The sequence below is a fragment of the Pangasianodon hypophthalmus genome, chromosome 3 (genome assembly GCF_027358585.1).
Source record: "Pangasianodon hypophthalmus isolate fPanHyp1 chromosome 3, fPanHyp1.pri, whole genome shotgun sequence".
Classification (NCBI taxonomy): domain Eukaryota; kingdom Metazoa; phylum Chordata; class Actinopteri; order Siluriformes; family Pangasiidae; genus Pangasianodon; species Pangasianodon hypophthalmus.
In genome coordinates this window covers 6706114-6726757 of record NC_069712.1, presented here as the reverse complement: position 1 = coordinate 6726757, position 20644 = coordinate 6706114, and the positions used below count along the sequence as shown (strand labels likewise).

The 20644-nt window shown below is 37.4% G+C and overlaps 1 protein-coding gene across 1 annotated transcript; it reads right to left on the bottom strand.

The window, feature by feature from the left end:
* Nucleotides 1-854: 854 nt before the first annotated feature.
* gprin3b (GPRIN family member 3b) lies at nucleotides 855-19095 on the bottom strand. Its single transcript, XM_026934248.3, has 2 exons — nucleotides 18938-19095; nucleotides 855-16593 (listed from the first exon to the last, which is right to left on the bottom strand). Exon 2 carries the CDS (start codon nucleotides 16535-16537, stop codon nucleotides 14318-14320), a length of 2220 nt encoding a protein of 739 aa, XP_026790049.2. The 5' UTR covers nucleotides 16538-16593; nucleotides 18938-19095; the 3' UTR covers nucleotides 855-14317.
* Nucleotides 19096-20644: the final 1549 nt, after the last annotated feature.

Sequence of the window (20644 nt, the reverse complement as noted above, 5' to 3'; positions counted from 1 at the left end):
GCTGTGTGTTAGAGAGTGGATAATATTAATGACTTAATGACACAAAATATCAGTCATGAGTGATTACCATTTTGGATCAAATCCTAAACCAGATTTCACAGCAGGTTCTCTTTGAACTTTTCGGCTTTTTTTATTTTTATTCTTTGGTCTCAATCCTTTCATTGAGGTCATTTTACATGTCTAGGACATGGACTTGGATTCCGTGGAATCTTTTCTCAGTTCTGATGATGTTCTTCTGATAATCTGATAAAGCCCTTCGGATAAGTTGCGAAACATCTTTATAGCACCAGTCCAGCAAGTGGAGGAGAAAATGGTTGGAGATAAATTTCAAGGTTCATGGTGGGTTCAAATGACGGAACGGTTAGGGGTACATTCAAATGCTTATTTTTGAATTTATCTATCGTGATTTTTCCAAATGGCTTTCAATTAATCTATAAATATCATTTAAATCCCATTTTTACAGGGAATACAATGCAAAGCTAACCTTCACTGGACAGGAAAAGACCACAAAACCCATAGTTACAGACATGTGACAAATTAAAGGAAAAAACAACATAAAGTGTCTTTGTAAGGTTTTGGGCCAACGTGAATCACCAGAACCATTTCAATGCACCTCTGGAAACGTACTGGAGGGATAAACACCATTTCTCTCAAAAGTTAGTGTTTGGATGATGGTCGTGGAGAACACTGTCTAATATGTGTGAAGGCCATAGCATATAATTTAGATAATATAAATACTCATCAGACCATTCAGTGAGCTTTCGTGCCATGTAGATGGAGGTTGAGCCATCCTTAAAGATTTTATATTGATTTGCAGTGACTCTAAGAGGATCCAAACTATGCCAGCACAATAAATAAACGCCCCCCAAATCATAACAGAGTCACCAGTTTTCCTTTAATATGTCACATGTCTCTATCTAGCTAGGCTACTAATACAATAGACGAATTAATGCGATTTAGCAATGTTAAATATTACATATTAACTCCCAAGAATGAAACTCCAAACTCAGATGTACCATTTAATTAACTCCTCATATCTAATAACTGGCAAGAGTGCATAATTTTTCTTTTTTTCTTTTTTAATGACAGTCTTTTAGTGCTCACTTCTATTTAGTGCTATTTCTAAAGGTTACTAATAACAAATATCTTATGCCATGTCACATAACAACATTAATCCAAACAGGGAGAGAAAAAAGTATGGTGGGTTTATTAGATGGATCATTGTTTACAAGATGATGAATGTTTATAACTCAGTGGAAGAGAATTCCCTCACACCCCCTCTCAAATTAAGTCATACTGTATATGACAGGGTTTATTAAACATTTGCAGCTTTACATATTAAATACATATTTTAATATGACCCCTTTACATATTAAAAAAAATAATAAATTCTGCAGGACTCCTCAGTACAGATTTATTTAACACAATCCAAATATGTAATATTAACCATATTGTATAATGTGTATAATGCATAATGATTTTGGCTATTAAGCCATGGAATTTAATTTATTAACTTTTACACTTATTTTTATTCTTTCATTGGATTCAAGTCGATTATTATAGACCAACTTGTTTTTGAGTTTATGCTGTTTGGATTAAAGCTATTCAATATGACCAGCCAAATAGGCTAATAACTATAAGAATGTAATGATAAATATAAAAACTTTCATAATGCATAATGGGAGGATTGTGATTTCCACCACTGTTACTATTTTAAGTTTGAAAATCATGCATATGTGGTGTATATGACCAAGCAACATTTCCATTAACCTTCAACACTTACCTTGGAATCTTCATCATACAGCATATGCTGATTTACAAAGAACATCTGTCCGTGTTAACAGCTCAAACTTAACATCTCGGCTTATTATTCAATTATTTATCTTAAAGCATGAATTTCATACCTGCTATAAATTTTTCTGTACCTGCAGTGAAGCTAATAGGAAATATGTGTAGTTATGAGAAATAGGAATTAAGTCTGGGTCCACCAATGATTACTGGAAGATCAAGAGGTGAAAGCACAGGATCGTTATAGACTGTAATAAAAAGAGGTTTCTGGGTGATGGGTGGCTGGTATAAGTGTGTTAGCAGGGCTAAGCTCAAAATGTCTTTCAGCAATAAAAAACATCAGTATAAGGTCACATTTTTGGCGTCCACATCAGATTATTTGATGATATCAAATGGCAAGGCTTTTATGGAACCAAGCACAACACCACCACCAACGGTCATAAGAAAAACACACAGAATGGCAGGAAGAAGTGATGCTGGAGCTGATTCATTTCTAGCCCAGAGTGTAGATTCATGCAGCCTATCAGTGACGGCCATGTCAGATGATTACACAAAGTGAAACATGCCTAGCTTTGCTCTTCATTTGGGCTGATATTTTCAAGCCCACTTTGTTGACACATCTGTAACTTCAATCACGTCATCAGCAGTGATTGATAAGATACATGTGAAATACAGAGGATTATTTACTCTAGCATCATTTTCCCTAAAAATGGGAAAGTGTTTTACCCTGGAGGTGCGGTACACACATGTGGCATGAGCTATGACGTTACACCTGAATGACAGTCAATTAATTTTTCTTTTAACAGAGATTGTTTATTGATTACAATATGTATACTACAGCATGACTGAATTCTTGAATTAGAAGGTGTTGATTAGTTTTGTTGATACCAACATGGATTTAACATTTATGACTGGAATATAAATGATAGGTTTAATATGTTCTAATACGTCACTGTTCCTATAACAGCTCATTCACAGGGCCTTGTATGGCGGATCCTCCATATAATCTAAGCCTAATAATAAACTGATTAATACTGTGTTGTTATATTAAAAAAGTCTTTTAGTTAGGAGATATTTATTTAACATTTAGGGAAGGAGTGTCAGTGCTTTGTAAAAGTTAGTACGTTTCATGACACAGGAGTTCCTGTTATTACTTACGTCATTACTTCTGTCTTGGAGTTAATAAAGCAAAAAACATAGCTTTTCATGTTACAGAGAAACCAATATTTTTTTTCCTTGAAAAACAAAAGAAGATAAGCTATACACACATTGTCTACAGGTACAAATTTACACAGAAAGACAGACAACAGAACTGTAAATGTAATGTTTTTAGTGTGGTTTGAACAAAAGAACGACAACTTTTCTGTTTATGATGTTTGGTATTCAGAGGTAACACAGCATGAACCCAGGTAGTGTGTGTTGTTTTACTTCCCTTTCTCATGTATTAGGGAATTCACTTCAATTCAAGACAACAGCAAGAGACAGCTTTTGCACATTTCTAATTGAGTCACCACATTTGTTTGACATGATAACCCACTCGAGGAGGCTTTTAAAGCACCTGTGTTATCTGGCTCGGCCTTAAAGGAAAGTGTCAGGCCAAAATGATGGTGCAGTCCTGCAGCCGGCCTGCAGTGAGAGGCACTTCACTATCTCATTATGATAATGGGAGAGCAGGACAAGGGCTGTTTGCAGCTCCCATAAAGACATGGAACCTGTTATTAACTGCTATCAGTAAGATTAGGCTGTCACCTTACACTCATTCCTCCATTGGCCTTGACCATGTCTTTATCTGAGGTACCCTGCTGTGATTATGCTAGGCGGCGAGTTTGCATGGCTGACTGAGATAGCTGTATTTGAGTATTAATCGAACAATAATTTGTGTTGTTATTTGTTCACACTGATAGGACAGGGCAGACAGAATTATCCTTCCCATGTAACCACTGTTTTTTTTTTCTTTTGCAAAACAATGAAACCTGAATGTCATCTGCAGACTTTTTCTCCTTTTTCTTCTTCTTCATAGGACTGGAGATTTGTAATTAGTTCACACTTCTTGTGCGATTGTGGGCATTGAGAGTATGATGAAAAATGTACATCTCTTGTGGCTTACATGGCTAAAAATCTTCTTATACTGCATGAGAACTGCTCCTAGTTTGCAAGTATTCCTGCCTGATGGCATGCCATGCATCCAAAAAGCACTGAGGAAGAATTTAAAAAACTACCATTTGAAAAACTGTGTGCACAAAAGCACACACAAGTATGGAACTGTGCAGTAAATCCATGTTTCAGAAGGAATTCCACCAAATGAGCCCAGAATCAGGCCAGGGTGCAGACTCAAGCATTCGGGCCAAATGTGAAAACGCTGTACGATTATGTAGCTATAAACTGTAGCTGAAGTAGCTAACAAATAATGGAAAACAATCTTACCCAAAAGTTCAAAGTGGATCTATATAAATGTACTCATCACTTCCTGTGCAATTCTGTTTAATATGTGTCTGGAAATGAGCAAAAAAAGTGATTTCAGTTAAGATAGATAATGTTACAGTATTCAGTTACACAGTGAAATTTGCTCATAATGATAAAATCAGAATAAGTTATACAGACACAGGGACTTGTATCTCTCTCTCTCTCTCTCTCTCTCTCTCTCAAGGCCCTTTTTACATAAAAGATAATTAAATAAATAAATTTCCACAATTTAACATGGACTTCCTCCTCACTGATCCGTGATCAAGAAATTCAGATTGCATGCAGGGAAAAAAATCCAATATCATCAAGTCCTGCTTATTCCAGAAATGTTGCACCAGTATGAAAATCTGTCACTTGTATTCTTTGTAGTCTTCCACAGTGAGATCAGCACAGATAGCACTTCCACAAAGTGTTTGACTCAAAAATTGAGCTCATAGTTGGAAAACTAGAGACTCATACTCATTAAAACTAATCCAAGTGTAAAACAAGCCTGTGGTTTCCCAGACCACATTGGCACGTCTGTGGCATTACTTAAGACATTTATGGTGTAGATTTAACATTATATAGAAGCATAATGATTTCTCAGGGAGTTTTCGCTTCCCATTATCACCTCTGTGTTGCACATTAGCAATCTAAATCTACATTCTATAAAGTTATTTGCGACAATATCTATTGTTACATCATTGTATTGCAGAGTACTTTTAAGTCAGTTCAATTCAAATAAAATTGAATTGAACTGACCCAAATGTACTTAGCAATACAATTATGCATTAGATAGACTTCCATTGCTTATTAGCTTCCATTACTATGTTTCCCTTCACAGCTCCAGTGCAAAGCTAAAGATGATTGACTGCTAATGGTTACTGTTAGGTATAGGGTCTAGATATGAGACTAGAAACATAGCACTAACATAAACACTCTAATACTCTTGGTACTGATTTGATATATTAGCTGTTTAGCTGTTTATCAGTGGATAATTTAACAGTTAGCTCATGGTCAGTGCACTAGTTGTAGCTACAGAAGTGCCAACGTTTAATTTTGACCCCTTGCTATGGCAAAACGAGAGACATCTGAAAACTACTGTCTGCTTTCTCAGGAAACGCAGCCATCAGACCAAATGTGAAGAAGAAAAGGCAACTGAAGGGGAAAGGACACGGGATGTGAAAGACGCACATTCGCTCGTGCTAGGGATTACTTTTGCTTCAAGCCAAGTTTATCTAGGTGAACTGTTTATCTGTGAATTTGTGAAATGAATTCTGTAAGCTAATAAAAAAAAATAAGATGGTGGGGCTGTAGCCTTTGGCTGGTTGAAGTGCATGATATTATCATTTATGGGGTTAGCATAGAGCCGTCTCCTCCACCAACATGTGTGAAGGCTTTTGGGCTCTTTCAGCTTGCTATTATATTTATTATTATATAAAAACTGACCTTTTAACATACAAAACTCTTGTTGTTGTCATACAGTATATATATGTTTACTAAAAACCTTGGATTAGCAAAAGATTTTACACCAGTTCTGCATGAATTCTACAAATACAGTTTAACTTCAGCAGGAGGTAATATTTTAATCATTGAGGCTAGGTAAACTATGCGAGAAAATGTTTTAATTATCCATGTGCATTTTTTATTGTGTCCCTTCTGCTATCCATATAGTGCTTATATAAAATAATGCTACAGCTGCAGTAGTGAAATAAATCAGGTATGCTGTATATTTAGGTTTAGTAGTTTGTTTAGCATCACTTACCGTGACACATCATGAGGCCGTGCAGAGTTATAAGCACCTGATTTAGCTTGTCTTTGCTTAGGGCTACTGCTACACAGCACTGCAAGCAGATAGCCATATTGTCAGGATTTAATCAAGAGAAACAGGCAGTGTCTCAGCATGAAATCATGTGTGAGCAGAAGAAACCAGTCTGTCATCCAGCTACAATATGCAGATTTTTAGACTCTGATTAAATGCAAAATCATACTCTCGTAAATGTTGCCAAGGAAAAGACACAGCTCTGAGACTGGATTCCCTGAACCTACTGTTAACCATATGTGTGGCATCCTGGGAAAACCCTTCACACAGTGAACATTTTGACATGTTCTACTATATAACTGCATTTAAAGATTTCATTTCAACAATAGTGCAGGAGCATCACAGATATTTTAACGCTGAATTCATTAGAATTATGATTATTTTGCTACACACAGCGTACCTTCTCAACAAATTCTCAAATCCTGACATTCTCTGTGTGAGGAAATCCCACTTAAGCCAGTTTTCAAACTACTGCCATTACAGCGGTCTTTTAAGATTTGTTACTTATCACGCTAAAATCTCGGCTGAATTTTATAACAGGTACAATATCTGTTCTCTATGTCAGATTATGAGATGAACATCCTCTAATCATAGACCTGTGATTAAAGAAAACTACTAAGTTTTAAAAAAAAAATTTCCTGGAGCACTTCACAGAAAAATACTTTCACACAAAAATAACTTATATTGTAAATATAATAAACAATAATAAGTAATTAATAATAATAATAATAATAAGTATGAGGTTTAAATATAATAAAAATCAATCATACAAAAGAATAAACTACTTTCTTTATATTTAAACATTTCCAGTTCCAAACACAATTTTTTTCCCTCAATTCCATTTCCAATCTTTTACATTTGTTACAGGGTCCATTATCTGATATGTCTTCTCCTATATCCGTTCCACCATTTATTTTTTTTTTTTGCTGGTATCGGCCTGATACCGATATCGGGTATCACCTCTGTGCCAACTCGACTAGTATGAATATTTTTTCCCTCCTGTTAGCCTGTTTTGTTTGTTTTGTCATTGCCACTACCATATCTGTAGCTGTCCCGTGAGTTTCATGTAATCCTAACCTGTTCTCCTATTGGTCGCTTTTAACATGTTAACATTGTAGCAACACTCACACTCTGAGATTTTAATCCAAAGTTTCGGACACTGCAAGAACTTTGTCGTTGCCTCTCTTTGATTAAAACAGCACTAAATCGCCCACCAGTGAGCATGTCATATTATGCGTTCCGATGCAAAGGTTTTATCTGTGATGGCAAAATCATACAGTTTAAACCCAGGTTTAGCTGGCAAAGTTTTAAATATCCTTAAGCAAACTGGCTCTGTACACAACATAATCTTTGCAGGTAGAAACCAAGCCAAGGTTAGAGAGTAAATAACAACATTTCCATGTCGTTTTGGTGAAATACAGTATATTTATGGTTTCTTAGATGTCAGAGAGATGTCAAAGCATGCCACAGGCAGGAAAAAAATATATATATATTGGCCAAAACCTTTTTTTTTTATTTGTGGCTGTTTGCCAGAATTCAGCCACAGCCACATCTGATGGGTTTTCCTAGACCACCACACATATAAGGAAATGTACAGGGATTTATTAGCAGCATTACCAATAACAGCTCTAATGTGATTTAGGAGAGAGATATTAAGACAAATCTGAAGATGGTGCCAAAATGAGATAGATTTCATCTGAGCTCAATCTCTTTTGTTGTCTTTCTGCCACTAACATACAAGAAGAATTTCAAATACCTCTTCACTGAGGGAAATTCCTTTCAATCTCATCATGGTGTAAGCCATTTATCAAAATTAAGTCTTTCCTCTGCCTAGGTGAAAACTCACCAGTTCTGAACAGTGAGAAATCTATAACTATATATATTTAGTATATTTGGAGCTTATGGTGCAAACAATACTCCACAATACAGTACAATACAATACAACACAATACAATACAATACAATGTAATGTAATGTCCTTCACTCTATCCAGTCCCTTTAACTGCAGCTCTTTGAAAATTTTTAGGTTAACTGATATCATTCAGAGAGAATTGCATCCAGCTGCATATAGATAATTAGCAGCTTATAAGAAGAACAGAGAAGAAAGAGCAAAAGAATGAAAGATTTAGGTTTGTGTTGCAGCTCTCGCCACTGCGGGACCAGTGATTTATGAATGCATCTGTCAGCGGTAATAAAGCAGTCTCTAATGAAGCCAGAGGAAGGTGACCTTGTGCGAGTGTGTATCGTTATTCTACATGTGGCTGGATACCGCAGGGCTATTCATTAGAGATGAGAAACAAAACGTCGTTCTAGACGTAAGTCTTAGTAATAACAGATAACAAGCTTGGTAAAAGTAGGTGTGTAATTTCAAACACACACACACACACACACACACACATTCCATCATGGTGCATGTAATATAAGCGGGAACATTGCTGTCAAAGAAAATGCCAAAGCAATGTCATTATCAGTATCTGTTTTTTTTCCTGTATCTGTTTAGTGCTCCAAATATTCATATATGCGTCTGTATTTGGATTTTAAACCAAAGTGGGTGTGGCCTACACTGGAAGGGTTTTCTGAAATAGAAATGTGCATGGGACTGTTTTTTTTTTAATCCCATTAGCACAGTTATTATTTTTGTTTCTACTTGTAACAAATGTAGTGGTTGGTTCTATTTCCCAAAATATAAACAAACCAGTAGCTCAATTTTAAACCACTGTGACCCTGACCAGGCAGTTACTAAGGATGAATCTGTGAACACTGTAAATGTATTCACATTAATGAATATGGTCTTTCTTTGTCCCACGAGCTTCATATCTGACCTTTCACCTACGTGAATGGAAAAAACCTCCTGCTTGCATGACTTTTTGTTTCATCCTATGGGATCCCATACGCATAAACTGATACACACATCTGGTCTCACATATGAATGTGAAACTGTCTGGCAGGAAAAGTGAATCTTTCTGGAAAGCTTTCTAAAAAAAAAAAAATAAGGAAAGAAAGAAAATAGTGCATTAGTGCACATGCAGTGCTCCTATTCATGACTGCATCTGTATCTGTTTACAACACATTATCTGTTCAATCAGAATAATATATTCATAGTCAGTTATGTTACTACTATGTAGGTAAGACAGCAGATGACGCTGATGTTCTTAATAATTAATTGGCAGCTAGCTAGTAGTTCTCCAGGAGATATATAAACCTCAGTGATTATTGTTAGTTCTTAATGAACTGCCAAACCATTTCTTTATTACTTACTGAGTATTTACCCAAGTATTTACACCAGCTGCTTAGATATTAGAGGATGACGTGGTGCCTGGGAACTTCAAGCCACAGTATCTCAGTACTGCTGTTAAATAAGGGGCGGCACAGTTATACAGGGGGTAGCATGGCCACTTCACAGCTCCAGGGACCCAAGTTTTGATCCTGAGCTCACGGTAACTGTCTATGTGGAGATTCTCCAACGTCTTCAGTTTCTTCTTACCCCCCAAAAACATGGCGGTAGGTGATTGGTGATTCTAAACTGCACCTAGGTCTGAATGGGGGTCTGAATGTGGGTGTGTGCATGATGCCCTGTAATGGACTAGCATTCTATCTCTAGTATTTCTACTTCACGCCCAGTGTTCCTGGGATAGGCTCCGGATCCATGGCCCTAACCGGGATAATGTGGTTAATGAAAATTAGTATATGAACTGTTACAGTTATATAAATGAATCACTGAGAAAGTTACGATGCAAATCAAGCAGTTAACTAGACACTCTGAGACATTTGTTAATCTTGGTGATATCAGACTATTTACAGTGGCAGGGGGGACATCAGGGTGTTTCTACAATGCTAGATCCTGACATTTTTAATGAGGGTAATGATGTTCATAGGATAATAATGAATCACATTATTGCCATGCAGTGGACATTTATTTGCCTTTTTCAGGCCTGGAAATGAACAAATGAATGTCTATTTTTTCCTAAAAGGTAACCCAGAAGGCATACATACAAAGGCATAAATACATTCTATAACTTCCAAACTGCTAAGCCTTAATCTTTCCCATGTCCAAAAAAAGGGTACTAAACTGAACTATTCATTGCTGGGGTGGTAACCTCAAGCATACACCTTTGATAACTTTAGTAAATATCTTTTACCTTGAAATATGGGTATCGTGTAGCTTTATTGCAATTATCATCCAATTATGTACCTTAAATCTTTGTTAAAAGTAAACGATAACCACATTTCCAGTTGAAAGATACATATTAAAGATAAAAGTACCATCCCAGCAACAAGGAAAGGTGCAGTTTAGTAGACTTTTTCTGATAGCGTAGAAAGATTTTTAGTAATCCAGGTCATTTTGAATGTCACGGCAACTAACCGTATATAGTACAGTCTTAAAATGGCTTATTTTAACAGCTTCGTGTCTCATTATATAAAATGCGGTCTATATTATTACAGTACAGGGACAAACAGCAAGATCATTGTACACATTGTATCCTATCCATAACAACATTACAACACTAACATATGCATATGTCTAATCCACAGATAAAAACTGAAATGTGAGTGAATAAATGGCCATCCAGCATCCAGATGGACACCATCTGCAATCCAAACACCAATACTGATGAAAGAGTTGCCTTAAAAAACAAATCTCTCTGGAAGAATTATTTCAGAGAAGCCTGCTTTACTTTAGGCAATTTAGGTCAAGGATTTAGTTGGCTATGGTCAAAAGCATGAAAGCTTCAATTTTGTAAATTGAGCCGCTACTGTATATTATGTTCAAGTTAAAATGAAACCGATGCAAAAAAAAGACTCTAAAAGATTAGATGTTGCTCAGTTTTAGGCCTTGGTGTGTCCCTGAAACAACTGCGCATCTAAGAAGTAGACCAAATGGAAAAATTAATGCAGAGTTCACAGAGTAAGTGCTTTCAAAAGTGTGAAAATGAAAGCAATTAAAACCACAGTCACTTGAAAAACATAGATTTGACAAAAGCGCAAATCAGGCTGTGGTTAAGAGCTGATACTTACATCAGCATACAGTTCTCTGCAGTGCTCCCACTACCAAGATTGCTATCCTGCGAAGTAACACTCCTCCCAAACAACCAAGCTCAACTAAGTAGATTACGTGAAATATATCATGTTGAAAGAATATTGACCCCAATCTGTCTATTGACTCCCTTTTTCCTGCTTCTGAATTTCAGTCCTTTTTATTTTCGAAGAAAACAATCACTAAGGAGTGAGTATTTTGGAGCATTCGATTCTGCAATCTATAAAAGCTCAGTGGACGTTGAGTGATGTGTATGGTCAGCATTCTCACATTGCATTAACACTGCAGTCTGCATTATGCCAGCCAGACTATTATTATTCTCTACTCTCTATAGGGCCATTCCACTGTAAATAGCTGCAGAAAATAGTTCTCACAGTATAAACTTCTTTATAAAACTCTCGTTGAAATGAAGTTGGAGGTGCTAATAAAACTATATACAGTACGTATATATAGTAATAATACAATATTTCATATGTAAGATGTATATTATTTACATACATATATGTGTGTGTATGTGTATATATACACATATATATATATATATTGTAGAAAGGTTGTAGTTACACTTGAGTAGTTACTCAACTCGTTAGTGGTAATACGGTAGTTGCCTAGTTTCTAAATAGTAGGTTTCATTTTGTTACACTGTCATGAGGTATACTGTGATCTGAAATTTTTATACCCTATATGTAATGCTACACCATGTAATGTTACAATTTTATACCACAGCACTTCTGAATTCTCAGAAGGTGTTGACTCATTTTCTAACAGAATATCTGATTGCAAGGAAAATGAATTAGTTAATGCGCTCATTCCTGATTAAAAAACATGTTATTTAACAAAGTCATGTAATTGTTGACTGGTAAGGAGTTTTGGTAGGGAGATGTTTATTTAATTTGAAAGGAGTCTCCAGTTTCAGAGCTTTGTAACAGTCAGAGGTAAAGCTAGAAAGTCTTCTGGACACTGTGTTTTGAGGTAACAAGCTGAATTTTATTGTCTTATTAACTTCGAGAGAAAGTGATGGAATGAGCGGGTATAATTACACAGCTATAATCTATAAGTGATAACAGGAACTAACATGTTTTGCGGAAGTCAACATAACTATAAATGTATATATGTTGTGTTGTTATTTAATAAAAAAAAGAATTGTAATAGTTAGCAAATTGCTGTGATATAAGCAGAATAAAACACTTTGGGGCATACTGTTATTAGAAAATAATCAACTTTGCAGTAGTAACAGTAACTCTGCTTTGTGTTGGGCTGCATCACACCATGCTGTCATTTATTATTTTCATATAACAGCATACCTCACTGTGTTTTATTCCTTAGATAATGTATGACCAAGTAGCCTACTTTTTAACAAATATATCACATGAAAAGGCAGTTGTTTTTCTTCTTAACAAGTCGTTTAAAAAAAAATGATTCATTTTCAGATAATCTAAAACCTGCACTGCCACTGTAGTGTTAGTATTTAATGTCATCCTCTTTGAAAATGAAACATCATTAGCAGATACTGTGATATGCCAAAAACTGTCACATTGAGTTAAGGTTATCATGTACATTTTTCACACCACATATCTAACATCAAACAGCCTCCTGGGGTTTGCACAGAAACGTCCTCCAAATCAACATCAAACACACTGATTGCACCAGATCTCTCAATGTGAGTGAACCCATTTTATTACCAAATGCATTTTATCACGTGTCATCTTATCAAATCCTATGGCTGGAATTCGCCTCATGGTGCTGATACATACACGTCCTCACTTCAGACATTCTTAAACACCCTCACTGAATAGACCAGCTCTCTTTTAACTTTCTGTTAATACCTTGACAGACAGTCTCTTATATGATCCTGTAGGCTCCAAATTTCAAACCTTGCATCACGGAAATGAAGATCACAAAAGCCAGCTGGAATTTTGTGAAGAGCTCTGTAGTTGGCGAGCTGCGTCGCCAGCATTAATCTCTTCCAGAGTTAAAACAGGGCCTATGGTGAAGATCTAATCAGAGCCTTTAAATGGTTGCAACGATACTGTGCCAGCGATGGGGAGGACATTAAATATTGAAACAGGAGCTAATTAAGAGATGAGATGTGTTGAAATGAAAGAGAATGAAGCTGCAGGAGTTGTGGCATAGAGGGACAGAATATTAAAGAAAGAGAGAGAAAGAGAGAGAAAACAAGAAAAGCCCTTCTGCCAAATTCAATATCATTCACTCTGTAGAGGTCAAGACCTCCAAAAATAGATTTGTGATATGATTCATGGTGATACGGCTTCCATCTGTGGCTGAAATGCCACCATCAGTCACATCACTAAATGGTTACAGTTATGGCAAAGCAACGGAATAAGAAAAGTCATATGATGCGTCAGCAGTTAATGTAGTCACATGGCTGAGCAAACTGACAGAACTGCCTTTCAGTGTTTTACATACACGTACCCACGAACATGACCTTCTCATCACGGTATGTAACTGCAGATAATATCCAAAATAACTACAAAAAATCATACTTAAGGCAAATGCACTGTGTAATGAAGAACAGAGTAAACTGAGAGTGAATGGTATTCTCTAAATGATTTTAATATAAAATCAGGGTAACATTGCTGCTCAATATGGTATCTATGGCACACCAGCACTTTACTATACATATGACAACAAGCACACCTGATTTTAGATTTTTTTTTGTTGTTCTTGCAGTTTATCTTCATTAATTATCAACCTATTTGGATTTGCAAAGCTTAACGATTAAACAAACTCATAAATATGAATATCATAAATAATAATAATAATTATTTACCAAACTCAGAGTACAATAAGATTTTAAATTCAACTGCACAAGGTTTTGTAAAAAGTAACAGTAGTAAGCTTACATCTGATATTCAGTGCAATGTATAACTGCAGATCCCACAATGGGAGGGTAATAGACAGCCATCTGAACCAATATACATGCATATAACTAAATATGTTCCATTAGCTTCATTATATTATATTATTATCATTATTGCCATTTCACTTTAAATACTGTTAGAACTTTACTCTCGGCATATTTTTTAATTTTTAAAAATACTTCCTCTAATAATAATGTTTACTGCCTCCACTTACACACTCACCAATTTTTTTAAATGCCGCACATTCTGCATCATGAACCGGGAATAGTCCTGTCATGCTTTGCACTAGAAAACCTCAAGGAAGATTCTGTACCAGGCAATCATCGGACCAGGATTACTCAGCAGTTCTCACTCCAGCACTGCCGAGGGGGGTGGACGTACACAACAGTTGGGCCGTCTGACATTTTGGAACATGGATCTGAAGACATTTGCCTGCCTTCGCTTGCTCTTTCTGGCTGAGGGTGAGTCAGACACTGCACCTGATATGGATTTCCTGAGCACTGTCTGAGCCATGATCTTCTTCTCGTGCTCTTTGATTTTGCACTGGAGGTGACTCTGGATAGCGAAACCGAGTGACTCTGGATCCAGCGAGGCACCGTACACCTCCCACGTCATGCCCTGCTCATCCCACACCACGTCGTGAACGCTCTTCTTCGTCGGCTTGGCTGCCTTCTCATCCTCCTTCTTATAGCTCTCTGGCTCCAACTTGGAACATTGCTTTGCTGACTTGGCTATGGATTTGTCAACCAGCTGCTCTCTCTTTATTTTGTGCTTTGAAGTGGAGCTTGATGGAGGGGCAGAAGCCTCTGTTTTGGTCTCATTAGCTGCTGTACGAGGACCGACCACATGTGGAGAGGGCTTTGACTGTGAAATAGGGGATTTAGCAGCAGGAGGCCTGGCAGGTTGTTCTGACTGAGGACTTGTTACAGACAGAGCTTGACAGGCCTGATCGGTTGTTGTGGTCGATATCTCACCAAAGCCCTTCCCCTTGGAGTCCTGTTTCACAGAATGTAAACCAGAAAGCACAGGGGAGACTTTGTAGCTCTGACTTTGACAACTAGCTTCAGCTGATGGTTTATTTTGATTGCATGTCTCGATATTGATCTGATAAACTGGTTGAAGAGGTGAATATCCTTTTGGGGCATTGTAAATTGGTGGCCCAGGCTCCTTGGGCTTGGCTCCAAGCCTGGTCTCGTGTTGTAAAACACCATCTGTGTGCACCAAAACGCCTCCAGATTGAAGAAGTCCCCCTGACAAGGTTGTGATAGATGGACCACATGAACTACCAGATGTTTCCATTATAATTGGTGCCTCTGCATTGTCCTTATGATATACCATTGCAAGGCTCTCCATTTCTTCCATTTGAAGACAAATAGACACCCGTTTGGGTTGGTACGTAAAAAGGCTGGGACTTGTTTCAACAGCACGAGTGCAGACTAAAGCCACAGCCTGCACCTCTACATCCTGGTGCTGTTTGCAGGGGGAGGTGCCACAGTCTGCTGCTGATGTCATGGTGGAGGCCTCACGGTACAGCTTACAGTGTTTCATCTTATTTTCCTCCAAAGCAGATCCTTGTGTTTGAACTGCCTCATCAGTCACTTCAGCATGAAAGGAGTGACTTAAGGAGATGTCCAGGGAGTGTTGAGAAGTGCTGTTTATTGTGACATTATGGTGGGGTTTGTCGTCATTTGCATCATATTCAGATTTGGGGCAAGACTCTTTTTCTTTAAGAGGTGTGGACTGTTTTTTGTTAGCTTGTAATATAGTAAGATCTGCCTCAGGTTTTTCATTGCTGTTTGCTGGCTGAGAGGTCTCTGCTGGTTTAGGAACTGATTTGGAAACCTCTGTTGTAAGGCCTTGTGGGCAAGTCGCTCCTTGCAATTTCTTAGTTGATTCTGGATGTGGTTGATTCGTCTCATCCATGCTGGTTATCAGAGCTAGATCTGAACTAATGGTGCAACTCGATTCTTTAAGTTCATGTAAATGGGAAGTGTCCTTGTTTGCATTCCTGTTGCTGGGAGGTAAGTCTCTGAGCTTAGGATCACATGTGTGACATGGCTTTTGACTGTGTGCTGTGGGTTCCTCAGATGCCGATGCTCTACTCTGTAGTTTCTCCGTACTCTGCCCTTCTTCGTTTCCTTGTTTAGCATGACTGTCATTTCTCTCCTTATCATCTTGAGGCAGTGTTTCTACACATGATGGGCTACTTGAACAAATATCCTTGCTTTTGGCAGAAATGGTCGGTAACGACTTTGAAATTACATTGATGTTTTCCATCTTGGTGTTTGCATGAGGTTCCTGGGGATCAGGTTTTCTATAATCCTCACTGTTAGAAGAAGGAGAGTTGGATGTCCCTTCCAACAGGTTCTCTTTACTTGCAGACTTATGTTGCATATTATCCTGATCTGGTTTTGTTTTTTGCGTAGAAGCAAGATCCTTTGTCAGGTTTAAACCGGAGTCTTGGAGACAGATTGCATTTGTGTCCTTGTTGCCCAAAGTATCTGTACCAGATAGTCGAGGTACCATTTGAACAGTAACAGTCCGTTTGGGGTTAGGAACTGTTCCCATTCTGAGTCCAGTTTTATTGCTTCCTTTGTTGTTAGTCCAAAATCAAGGTGGATATCCTGGAAGAATGGAATTTAGACACAAAATTTAGATATATTATACTAAATTAATATATAATAAAACACCAGATGTTTCAAACATACACAGTATGATCTCTATAATACTCAAATCAACATTATCAAAGAATTACCTAATTGATTAATGTTTTTGCTTGTTATGTATGGACAAGCTCATTTAGCAAAAAGGAGTCTTCAAGGGCTCTTTAGATAGTTAAGGGGGTTCCAGTTTTACTTAGAACCTTCTCTGATAGGGAAAACACTTTTCGGGTTTCCCCAAAGGGGCTGTTTTGCAACAGTTTAAGCATTTTTATGAAAAACACTAAGAAAGCGAAAATCATTGAGAGATTTGAGACTTGTCTGGATATCTAAATGACAGCATTAAATGAGAAGACAAACTTCTGAAGAAGAAACTGAGTTCAAATCTATAAGCTCCATCAAAAAACTACTATTTCTGACCTACTGGGTCATTACTCTATGTTATTCAGACATCCCTGTTGGACGGCCCTAATTCTAGTTTAAAGTTTATGATAAAGTTTAATCATTTAATCAATGTCTACGTTTAGTTGTAAGATTAATCATTGTAGATGGCACAGCAACACACACACACACACACACACTCACACACACACACACCAATTATGGTTCAAACTACAGACTGCAATAGGTCAAGATGGTGGACAATCTGAGGAGTGAAGACAAAGAAATAAATTCTCTACAGTTTTTCAGAGCCCAAAGCAACAGCACTGATAGACATAACAACTCGAGAAGACAGAGACACTCACCAAGGCCCTGACAAGACAAAAAGATAAGTTTCATTTACTGTACTTTCAGAAGAATTATTTAATATAAGCACGTGTAGTCTAATTAGTCAGACATTTTTCTCCTTCAGAAAGTTTTATTATGCAAAAAAGAACCACAAATTAATTATGTGCCCTCAAATAACATGTGTCTAATGACCTACACTATAATGTTAACCCAGCTTGGTTTAAGCTACACTGGAGTGACATGACACATGATAATATAGTCTTTGTTTTCTGATAAATCATGATAATGATGCTAGCAAGAATGTACCGGATATTTGACATCATGTATTGAATCATGTGAGGAATTGTTTAGCATCAGGATATTCCTCTGTGATTTTGCAATCAATCTTGAACAAGCCAAAGCTCTGGAGACCTGACAGATTAAAATTCTGCATCTATCACACAAATACATCCACGACTGTAAAACAAGCCAATTACACCATAATTAAGTGTTTTTGCCATCTATCACACCACATCCAAACATTGCATCTCACTAGGGACACACTACACTGTTTTGTCCATGTAGTTATTAAATTCTTCCCATTGGAGAGCTTCTTATTCAGTAATGTCCAAAACTTTGGCAGGCTGCCCAATGCCTTGACCAGAACACAGGCTGCATGTAAATAATAAACATCACTGCACCCAGCTTATAATGACTGATGCATTTTTTTTCTTCTGGCGGAAATACAGAAATAAATTGTATGCTTGGTTATAGCTGTTATGTTCTCTTGGGAAAATGATTACCAAAAGTGTGCATGAAGAATAAAACGCCTGCATCATCTCTAACTCAGTTTTACATCATGATAAACGGTGAATCAAAAATTGCCAGGTAGGGAACTGCAAGATTTGAGCGCTGCATTTCATGCCCTGAAAAATGAGACACCACTTTTATAATGCAGGTTCTTGAAGACAATCTGGGGACGCTACAGGACACACAGACTCTACGGACTGCTTGAAAGAAAGAGCTTGTGTGAAATGTTGATAAATCCTGCCGTCTGGGTCTCATATCGAAACTGCAATGTGAAATATCCCATGATGAAAAGGGGTTTTATCCTTCTAAATAAAACTGAAAAAGATAGAGCCAGTGCAATCCAGTGCAATGTGATCCAAAAATCTCATGCAGGTTAATAATGACGTAATAATATGAACTGATATGAGTTATTATGAAGCTATAATCACTGAACAAGCCAAGAAGCAGCAAAGGCAGGACTAAATTGAGCCTGGTTAAATTTGGATCCAGCACTCAGATCTTGTATGCAGGTCACACTGAAGCTGAACTGGTTAATTAGACCAAATGAGTTGAGGTGCATTAAAACACGCAGCATCACCTGTCAGTTCAGAGGATCATGAGTGCATCATGGGACGGATTTGTCCTACTCCTCCTGTTTATACAGCACAATCATTGTGCCAGGGTTTCTAATGAAATGTATTAAATGGTCACTGGAAATGGAGTGCTCTGGATGACCTTGTCATTAAATTAATGATTAGGACAATCTAGATGAAAGCACGTGCATGTAACAGAAAGGGAAAAAAAATCCTACCTGCTCTTGTCTTTGTCTCAGTCTCACATCATGCTCAGGGTTGCACACTGCGCTGTGGGTTTTTTTTCTGCTCTTCTCATATATAGGACACTGGGCTGAATATCAATGGAAGGATTTCAGCCGCACGGCAGCAGCGGCGCGAAGCCACGCCCTCCAGAGCGGAGAATATGCTAATGAGTCCAAACGCGGCTCGTTGATTGGTCAGATCCGCGAGAAGACGCTCTGCAGCTGCAAACGCCCCTAATTTAAATGTTAGTCGCCTTATGGTTGTCTGTTCAACTAGCAAATGGACTTGAGACTAGATCATTTTGTTATATATCTTAAATTTTAACCATACAGTATCTCCACTATGTCACTTTTTGACTGCATACAATGTTTACAGTTTATTATTATTATTATTATTATTATTATTATTATTATTATTTGCTATGAGTGCATTAATATTGAGAGTACTGTATGTGCAATATCTCCCACTATGTCACTTTTTGATTGCATACAATGTTTACAATATTTACATTTTATTATTATTTTTCCTTTTCTCAGAGTACATTAATAATCTTGCACGGTATTTTGTCTATGTTCAATGTTTACAGTTTATTATTATTTTTTCTTTTCGCAGAGTACATTAATATTGAGAGTACTGTATGTGCAATATCTCCCACTATGTCACTTTTTGACTGCATACAATGTTTACAATATTTACAATTTATTATTATTTTTACTTGCCTAGAGCACATTAATAATCTTGCACGGTCTTTTGTCTGTGTTCAATGTTTACAGTTTGCTACATAAGAGTTCATTTTTGCACTGTGACTGGGTAGGAGTGTGCAACTGTAGCACAAGAATTTCACTGTATATAGATGCACTAGCACTCTTTATGCACATGACAATAAACTTGAAACTTGAAACACGAGATCAGTGCTTCTTGAAGTGGCACTTGGGAACCCTCACACTCTCAGAAATAAAGGTATCAGACTGTACTTTTTCCTCTAAGTTTCGGGGGAGGGGGTATTATCATCAAAAGTACCTCTTTAGTATGAATCATTTATCTTTTAAAATAATTGCAACCTCACAGCTTCAGGGTTCCCTGAGCTCTGCTGTGGAGTTTCCCATGTTCTACTTGTGTCTGTGTGGGTTTCCTCTGGGTCCTCCAGTTTCCTCCAACCTCCCAAAAAGCATGCTGGTAGGCAAATAGTTTACCCTAAATTGCCCCCAGGTGCGAATAAGTGTGCGTCCCATCCAGGGTGTATTCCACCTCATCCTCAGAGTTCCCAGAATGGACTCTGGATTCAGAGTCTGACCAGAATAAAGCGCTTACTGAAGATGAACTACCTCCACAACAGGGTTTTTTAGACCGATAGTACTCTAAGTGCATGACCTAGTGAAGCACTGTCAGGACGTATTTATTGATAGAGACTTCAAAGCACTTCTGTAAGTCACTCTGGATAAGGACGTCTGCCACAAATGTAAATATGAATGAATGAATGAATGAATGACAGGACCACTTAAAGACCACTAATGTACAGTTTTAAAAGTTAAGTTATCTCTAGACGCTAATTAAAAGTGCACCACATGCACCTGCCCAGGTAAAAGGTACAAAAGAGGTACTCTGTATGGTTTAGTATCTTTATTTGTGAGAACGCAGAGATCTATAGCCAGGGTTTTCCATTGTTTAATTATTGCGTTACAGTGGTGGAAATCACAACC